The sequence below is a fragment of the Scomber scombrus genome, chromosome 21 (genome assembly GCF_963691925.1).
Source record: "Scomber scombrus chromosome 21, fScoSco1.1, whole genome shotgun sequence".
NCBI lineage: Eukaryota > Metazoa > Chordata > Actinopteri > Scombriformes > Scombridae > Scomber > Scomber scombrus.
The window spans coordinates 7,939,469-7,948,848 of NC_084990.1; the positions used below are offsets into that span (position 1 = coordinate 7,939,469).

The 9,380-nt window shown below is 37.1% G+C and overlaps 1 protein-coding gene across 1 annotated transcript; it reads right to left on the reverse strand.

Moving 5' to 3' along the window:
• Positions 1-72: 72 nt before the first annotated feature.
• Positions 73-6,239, reverse strand: zdhhc16b (zinc finger DHHC-type palmitoyltransferase 16b). The gene is made up of 9 exons (XM_062442852.1): positions 5,952-6,239; positions 5,684-5,878; positions 5,408-5,496; positions 5,203-5,231; positions 4,961-5,094; positions 4,470-4,555; positions 4,231-4,354; positions 4,002-4,072; positions 73-2,432 (listed from the first exon to the last, which is right to left on the reverse strand). The coding sequence occupies exons 1-9, from the start codon at positions 6,222-6,224 to the stop codon at positions 2,330-2,332; spliced, it is 1,104 nt and encodes a 367-aa protein (XP_062298836.1). The 5' UTR covers positions 6,225-6,239; the 3' UTR covers positions 73-2,329.
• Between the last annotated feature and the right edge of the window lie 3,141 nt (positions 6,240-9,380).

The following is a 9,380-nucleotide window of genomic DNA, read 5'->3' on the forward strand; positions in this document are numbered from 1 at the left end:
TTTTTTCTAACGCGTTAAATATCTTAAAATGAAACACTTCAAAAACAGTAAGTATCAAACACTTATTTTATTAAAAATAAAAAGAAAGACAAATAAAACTAGAGCACAGCTCCCATTGGTTACAAATAATGTCACAGCTGTATGTCATGTTCCTATGGCAACTACAGATCCAACTCATCCATCAAGTTACTGGTATGAGATCATACTTGAGTGAAATGTCTCAAAAGGGAATACAAAATCTGGAGTTATATTTCACAGTGCCATGTGTCACCTTATTAAATTGTCTTTAATTTAAAGGCTGTACATCTTAACAAGGCACACAACAATGGTAAAGGTGATAAAAATGAGTGCTGTGGATCAATATGTTGGTTTTTCCTTCTTCTTTGGCACCAGATCATCAGTTCAGATCAGTGGTTCCCAACCACGTCAGTAAAGTCTCCACAGCACAGAAATACTTCACTGTGACTCGCTGAAGGATTAAACATGCAGAGTATTAAACTTTAAAACCAGATTTAAGAAAATTACTATAAATCATTAGGATATTTATAGAAGACTAAAAACATATATATTGGAAATAGGTTAAGAACCAACTTGGATTTGTCCTTATCTCAAGACACATTAACAGTTATGGTAAGAGGCTTTTGACCCCTGACTAAACATATTTTCAAGGGTCAAGTATCGGCTCTTAAAAGGTGCTATGTTTTGCTTTTTATCATAAGTGAGTCATGTGCACATTATAACCATGTAAACAAATGAGACCCATCCCTGAGAAGACTGTCACCTCTATCTGCCTCAGATCTACATTTAACATGTCATCTGCACAAAATAGAAGAACCCTGTTCCCCTGGAGGAAATGAAGCTGAAGAGGCCACAGATATTGAGTTTCCAGAAAGACAGTTGTTGACAGTATTGGGCTTCTGGGAAATGTCGTCTTAATTTTGAATGGATCTTTGAGGCTGTACTTTGGCACTGTAGTTTAGCTTTAAGATAAATGCTAACATCATAGAAGTTAATGTTTACAAAGTTCACCATCTTAGTTTTGCCTGTTAGCATGCTAATATTTGACGATTAGCACCAAACACAAAGTACAGCTGAGGCTCATTAGTTTTGTAGGTATTTAGTCACACACCAAAATTAATCATTTGACCTTATGATGGCTCTTGATAAAAAGTCAAAGGATTATCAATGTTATTTGAATTTATTCATCCTTTAAAGACCTTGAATATCTGAAGGAAATGTCATAGCAATCCACCAAATAGTCAAGTTCACTCAAAACCAAAGACATTGATTTCATGGCGGTGCTGAGAGCAAATGTTAGGGGATCACCATGCTCATTAGAAATGTATCCTCTAGGGATCCTATTGAATATTTGTCGCTCGCTTCAGAGAAAACCTTCATGGTGGCTTTAAAGGGAAAAGTCAAGGAGAGTCATTAGGTTACATCATCTGAGGGCTATAAATGTCCACGTATACACAGTCCATCTAGTAGTTGTTTCAGTCTGGACCAAAGTAGCGGCCCAACAGACTGAAGCTGCCAGCCCTTGAGCCACATCACTAGCATGGTTAGAATAAAACGACAGCATTAACATACCACTGGAACAACTCAGCAGCTATTAATCATTTCCTATTTCTCCTAATTTGATGTTGTTCATTACACTTACAGTAAGGGGCCAGATTACAGTATGCTATTATTGACATTTAAAAATGCAACACATAGCACCTTTATTGACCAGCTAGTGTTGTCACTACTCAATGACCCTTTGGAAAGTCAGCAATGGTCTTCCATACTGCTTTGTCCTCTATACATCCTTCCGCTTTATACACTTGTTGTAAGAGGCTGTAAGATTGGTGCAAAATGTGCAGCCCCCAAAAAAAGCACAAAAATTCTTTGTCCAGCCTTTACAAAGGCATAAAAGAAGAAGAAAGAGGTGCAGGCTTGAAAAGACGCCGGCCAGCAGCATCTTTTTAGAAATCAGTTTAAGGATGATGTCGGCTGATGGACAGGTGTGCAATTACACCACAATGTCGATAGTCTAGGAGATGATAGCACACCTAAGAGGATGAAGGAGGTTTCTCGATGAATCACGAGTGGTTATGTCCATGTGGGCTCACACATCTAACAGTAAAAATACAACGCCGCAAAAAAACTGTAGACCTGTTTAACTACAAAGCTTCTTTTTCCTTTCCATCCAAGCGATTGTAGCGGCGGACCACGAGAGACCCTTGTAGTCCCTCGCCGGTCACAACAGTGCGACACATCAGCCACGTTGCTTGTAGTGAAAATGCAGGTTAAAGGTTCTTGATATGGTTGAGAGTTAATAGGGTGAGGGTCAGATGGCCATGGGGTCTCTTCTGATGTAGGTGCAGTCCCACATGATGCCGTCCCCGTTGGGAAGGTGACTGGAGGGCAGGAGGACCCGGGTGAACCAGTGACTAAGGAACAGAAAACAGAGGTGCTGAACTGTGGCTGGAAACAATAAAGGACATTTTATAACTTCTTTCACACATTTTTTCACTTATGTTTCACATGGAAAATGTAAAATGTCATGTTATGTATTTGTAAATTCACTTTGCTTGTTGTGGTGCTGATGCATGAAACATTACACCACTTTGTACAGACCATACATTTATTCATATATATGGGTCAATGACGTATAAGGATGTGCAACAACTCAATTTTAGAATAATACAAACAAGCATATCTGATATATATACATATACATATACATATACATATATATATATATATATATATATACATACATATATATATATATACATATATATATATATATATACATATATATATATATACATACATATATATATATATACATACATATATATATATATACATACATATATATATATACATACATATATATATATATGTATATATATATATATATATATATACATACATATATATATATACACATACATATATATATATATATGTATATATATATATATACATACACATATATATATATATGTATATATATATATATACATACACATATATATATATATATATATATATATATATATATATATATATATATATACATACATATATATATACATACATATATATATATATATATATATATATACATACATATATATATATATATATATATATACATACATATATATATATATATATATAGACATACATATATATATATATAGACATACATATATATATATATACATACATATATATATATATAGACATACATATATATATATATAGACATACATATATATATATATATCTTAATATCTAATGCAGTAGTTCAAACTTAATATCTAATGCAGTAGTTCAAACATTCAGAATGTTGTGTACCTGAAAGTTCATATTAAAAATTTGAAATTAAGTGATTTTAGTGGGTTTTTTTCAAGATTAATTGGCACTGGCCTTAAAAAAAGTCATGTGGTGCGACCATGATTCATCTTGAAATAAATTAATTTACTTAACACGCTTCACATCTTTTTTTACAAGTTTTCAGTAATATAAAGTGTTTGGAAACAAAGTATTTGCATTTTTTTAATTAATTTTTGTAAATGATGATCTTTTATTTATATAAGATATTCCTTATACGTCATTGACCCATATACACATTCCATTGTGTTTATCCTCGACGTCTAAACAACATGTACAAAAATGAATCTTTCATATTTTAAATTATGAACTGTTTACATCCACGTTTACCAGCTGGCAGTTCTTCACTGGCTCTGTTGGCACATTCATATTCGGCCTGTGAGACCTGCTTGCAAAAAAAACCCTAATAATAATAATTATAATAACCCATATCTAAGTGGAATACATGGGATGCAAACACAGTCATGTGAGACTGAAACCTCTCCAAGATTTCAAGCAGCAGCTTCAAAGAGTGAAAATGTTGTTGTGTTGCATTTGTGGTTTTGTGTTTCGGAAAGTTAAGCCCTTTACCATGATTACATGAACAATTTAGGAAAGCACAGAGCTGAACTCACCTCCTTTTCTCCACACCAAGCAGTAACTTCCAGTTGTTGATATGACCGTGGTGAAACGGATTTCTGAACGCCTACGTGTAAAACAGGAGAAGCATTAACAGCCATTCCTGTGTAGCTATTATTTAAGCTATTAAGTTTTTTACTTAAGACATGTAGAATTAACAATGCAATTTAAGCTTTTTGTTCCAAAGTTAACTATTTCATATGTTCAACACTTCAGAGTACATACCTTTCCCTTTTCCTTTAACCTTCTGGTCTCTTTGTGGTTGATGTGGCGCTCCACGCTGGTCTCTGCTCTGCTGATCAGAATGGTGTGCCACAGGGTCAAACCTCCCAGAGCTACAGCCACCGAGCTGCAGAAGGGAGATGGGGGTTTGGAGGTGGGGGATGGAGACACATTACAACCTGATGTGTCTTGCACGATGATATCATCCTTCATTTGATTTTTTAAAACAGAGTGTTCCTCACCTGGTCAGCACCCAGAGAAAGATGACACACTTGTGGGCGGTTGTCTCTGTGGAGGTGTAAGGTGGAGGAGGGGTCTGATAGTAACTCTGAAGGGGACAGGAAATAGCGTAAATATAGAAATATGGCGTTGTTGTTCTTAACAAGTAACCTGAAGAGGTTTTATCTCACTGTTCTCTGAGGTTATTTTGGCTCAGGACCAAAAAGGAGAGAAGAGAACTTCTAAACTTTGAACTTAACTGATATTCGAAACCTAGACCTGTTTGTCTACCAGCTGGTGCATAATCACCACTGAGATAAGATGTCCTGGATCAGAGGTTAACATGAGAGCAGAAAGCGAAGGTCCTTTTTCACGTCTCTTGTTTCACTCAGCATTTGCCATCGTCGCTCCAGCTCTGACGTCTGTCTACTGTCTGGCAGGTGCTACTAAACATCGTCGCTCCTCTCTAAAACTGGACAGACTCTACGTGATAGAGAAATGTATCCTGCCTCACCTCGACAGCACTGTAGGCCTCCAGAAACAAGGCCCTGCTGCTGATGCTGCAGTAGACGCAGCCCATCGTCATGAAGAGGCAGAAGGAGAAGAAGTAGCGATGGTTGAAATGGCCCACGCAGTTGTTCAGCCAAGCTGGGAGCATGTTCAGTTAAACACGTGCGAATTGGGGGAATTTCATATCACTTTAAAATCAAGTTCAATTCATTTCTTTTGAAGTTTTATTGATAGTTAGAAGGATACGACAGTGGTGGTCCATCTTCAAAATGCACCTGTAATGTAACCCAAGGTGAGAGTCGACAATTAACAATCTACACTGAAAGATTGGCAGAAATAAACATAACAGATGTCCAATGGTGCGGAAATGTTTGCAAAAAACAAATGCTACTAGCTGCATTAAGCTAATATTTAAAAATATGTCATCTCAACAATAATTTGACGATCTTACGTGTTGCAGATGCTGCAGTGGTGCGTCCTGGGCGGCTTTGGAGTGATACATTTCTTACAGATGGCCACTGAAGGAATGTGAACTTTGTCCTAAAATAAACAAAACAGAAAGATAAGAGGGCGTTTTATTGTCGCTAGGCCTGTCACGATAACTACTTTTGTTGAACGATATATTGTCTCAGAAATAATCGCTATAAACGATATTATTGTCATTTGAAGATCATTTTATACCACTGATATAATGATAATATAATAGTATATTTTTCCTGTTGGATACCTTGGGTGGATGCCCTGGAGAAGTGGTGGTGGCCTTGTAGTAATGGAAGACCACCATGACCAGAAGCCAGTGGCCGCAGCAGATGTGCCACACGATCCAGTACACGGGGTAGGAGCTGATGATTGTGGGCAGCACGAACAGGTAGACAATGACCACGACCGAAGTGGTCAGCAGGATGACCAGACAGACGAACACCTGAGAGAGAAGAGACGGTGAGTGGAGGGTTAAGGGAGTAAAAGAAGCGAGGAGGGAAAATCCACCCACTCACCACTCCAAACCAACGAGTGACATTGTCCACGATCCAGTAGACGGGCTCGAACACGCAGTCCAGCAGGGTGTCCGAGTTATTGAGGCTGTTGAAGTACAGTGATTTGAGCAGCAGCTTGCTGTAGCTCCACAGCTCCGAACACCTGCCGCTTATCCACCCTTTGCCTCCCCCGCCTCGGCCTCCTCTGGTCGACGGACGACACAGCCGGCACCAGCGCAGTGCTAGTCGCATGGCCCGGGAAAGTTGCCACCTCCAGCTGCTGCCAATACGCATGCCACCTCCACCACCTCCTCCTCCTCTCCGACACGCTCTACCTTCCAGACACACACAAACACACAGACACACAGACCAACAGTTACAAACACAGGCGGCGTAAAACAGCAGCTCTTGGTAGCGTAATTTGATGATTTCGGAGCTTTCCATCGTGGAGTTCCTGAGCTGTAAAAGCTGCTTGTGTAGGAGAAGGTTACAAACTGGAAGAAGAGTGAGCTGTAAAGAGACGCGAGCCGAAAGCCCTCTCGTTCCTAGAAAGCACTAAAGTGGTTCACGGCATCCTTTGTGTGACACTCGTCATTCAAAGAGAACAAGGACGTCAGGCTATCAGGTAATGAGCTACGCCCATCAGCCCATACACATCAACTCCACCCCATTAATAATTCAGAGCAAATCCACATCGCAACGCCAAAAACTTCTTAGAAACTTGCAGGGGAGATGCGGAGAGGTAACTCTATCAGAGGGGAATGCAAAGGGGTGAATGTCTTAAGGAGGAAATAAAGTGGCTACCTGATCCCAGGGCATCATTTCATGAAAGTGAGTATTGGTTACACAGATAAGACTGAAATGGGATGGCATTAATAATGAGAGATGCTAACCAGAGACGTTGAGCAGTCACAGCTGCTACTTGACTTCTTGTGATGAGCAATGGAAATTTTGGTCTTCAATATTTTACTGTTTTGCACTCACATATATTTTCAAAAAACTTGAGTTTATAAATGATTTTTTTTAAGGAAAATGTGACACTCCATCTGTTGACGCTGCAGATAATGACTCTGAGAGGTTTTCCATTCCATCTTCATTAAAAGATTAACATGAATAAATCATGATATTGTTTTACAACATAAGTGCCGCTGCTGTTCACAGGATGCCCATGTTCACAGAAAAAAGGGCGAAAAAAAACATGAAAAGTTAGGAATGAAAAAAAAAAAGTCTGAATTACAATATCTTAAAATGTTTTGATTAATATGTCATTATTTAAAACTTACTGTGAGAATTTTTATTTTCATCATTCCAAACATTAAATCTATCAACTATTTTCATTATCGATTAATCTGCTGATTGTTTTTTTTTCAATTAATTTATTAATCTTACTATAGTCTATAAAATGTTTAAAAATAGTGAAAAATGTGATGTTTTCATTTAATTTACTCAAATTAAATTCTCACATTTGAGAAGCTGGGTTGCTCGGCATTTAGACTTGAGAAATGACTAAAATTAATCAATTTGGGCTGCTATTATTTTAAATATGATTAATCTGCTGATTATTTTCTCAATGGAATATCTTTTGGTGTAAATGTGAAATGATTGTGCAAAAATGTATAATATATTCAAGCCCACAGGGATGTCAACAAATTGCTTGTTCTGTTTGACCAAAATCTTAATATTCATATATGACAAAGAAAAGCTTCAAGTCCTCACATTTGAGCAGCTAAACATTTGTCATTTTGCTTAAACACGACTGAAACGATTAACTGATTATCAGAATAGCTGCAAATTAAACATCTGTCAATGGACTAATCTATAGATTTTATTCTTTTCATGGTGGAAATTGGCTTCCATACAAATGAGACCCATCACCTCCACTCAGTAATGCATTGCAACCAAATAAAATAACTCAAGCACTCTACTTATCACACAACTGTAGTTTCATCCAACAGTAAAACATAATTAGTGTTAGGCTAAAAAGTTTATAAAGCAGCAAATATTAACTTTCCAGCAACATTAAAATGCTGTATCTACAATATTACATATAATAAAACACATTTTATTCAATTAACAAATAATTTTTATTTTAATACTTTAGGTTAATTGTGTTAATAATATTTCAGTGTTTTACTTCCATAAGAAGTGTAATTGATTATTTTTGGAGACAAAAATTAAACACAATCTTCAAACGTACAAAGCTAAAAATTGTTCTCACTGCAGACACGCCGTCAACTTACAAAAAAAGGTCTGTAAAAGGTGTAAAACTCATCTCCATATTTGTACCTGCAGAGAGAGAGAGAGAGAGAGAGAGAGAGGCATACAGCAGGACACTGCAGTCTCTATGGCAACCTGCTGGCCTGAGATGACTGTGAGTGTCTCGCTGTAATAAGCTTTACTTCGTCCTTCAGCCCTCAGAGGAGGAAGCTGTCTGCTCATTGTCACTTTCAAACAGACCAAGGCCTCAACATGCATCTGCTTCAGTATCTTACGTGTACAGTATCATTTTTGAATTGTGCAAAAATGAATGAATTCATCAAGGATATTGACTTTTCAAAAATCTCATTCTGTAAATATTGTGTGAAAGCACCAATAGTCATTCCTACAATATTGTCGCGGTACTGATATTGAGGTATTTGGTCAAAAATGTGATGATCAGCCCTACTTTATATTAAATGATTGAATAATTGCTCTAGAAAATAATCTGCAGATTCACTGATGATGCAAATAATTGTTACTATAAATTCTAATGTTGTGAGATAACGAGGTTAACAATCCCCTCCACACCTGTTTTAAGACATAAAAAATAATCTGCTTTGAATAATCATGGTTGATGTGGTTCACACACACACACACACACACACACACACACACACACACACACACACACACACACACACACACACACACAAGAAATAACCACCTAAAATCCTTAAAATGACATTTCCTCCTTCTCCCTCACAAATAATTCTCTATGAATATGCAATACTACTAATTTCAGAAGTTGAACTGCAGGACGCACAATGTCTCCTACTTCACTGTAAAGTCCATTCTCAGTGTCTGTACACTGGAGGCTTCAAGTTACTATCACAGTAAGTTGAATATTAAACCAGGATTGACTTGGAACTAGTTGTGATGTCACAAATCATGATTTGCAGCCCCGCCCCTTGTAATCACATGTTTAATGAGAACAGAGAAACTTTCCACTTTCACCAGATGAAAAATTTAAATAGCAACTAGTATCAAATTCTGCACACTGATCACGCTGCACAGTTAAGCTCAAACATCCAACTGGAAGAACAAGAAAAACACTTTTTTTTTAGTGGAGGGGGACTTGTTATATCAAATGATTGTTATAGCTGTCTAAAGCTCATTTTACAGTCCAGTCAGGTAATGTACCTACACTCCTAGCTGATTAAAATGCACACATGATGCATGTATTTGATCATT

Bases quoted from the DNA above. Each gene is read 5' to 3' on its own strand.
- zdhhc16b (XM_062442852.1), bottom strand. From the start codon at position 6,224: ATGCGTATTGGCAGCAGCTGGAGGTGGCAACTTTCCCGGGCCATGCGA. The intron at 5,879-5,951 runs GTGAGTGGGTGG...CTTCTCTCTCAG, and splicing joins TCACTCGTTGGTTTGGAGTG to GTGTTCGTCTGTCTGGTCAT. The intron at 4,355-4,469 runs GTGAGGAACACT...TCCCTTCTGCAG, and splicing joins TTTCTCTGGGTGCTGACCAG to CTCGGTGGCTGTAGCTCTGG.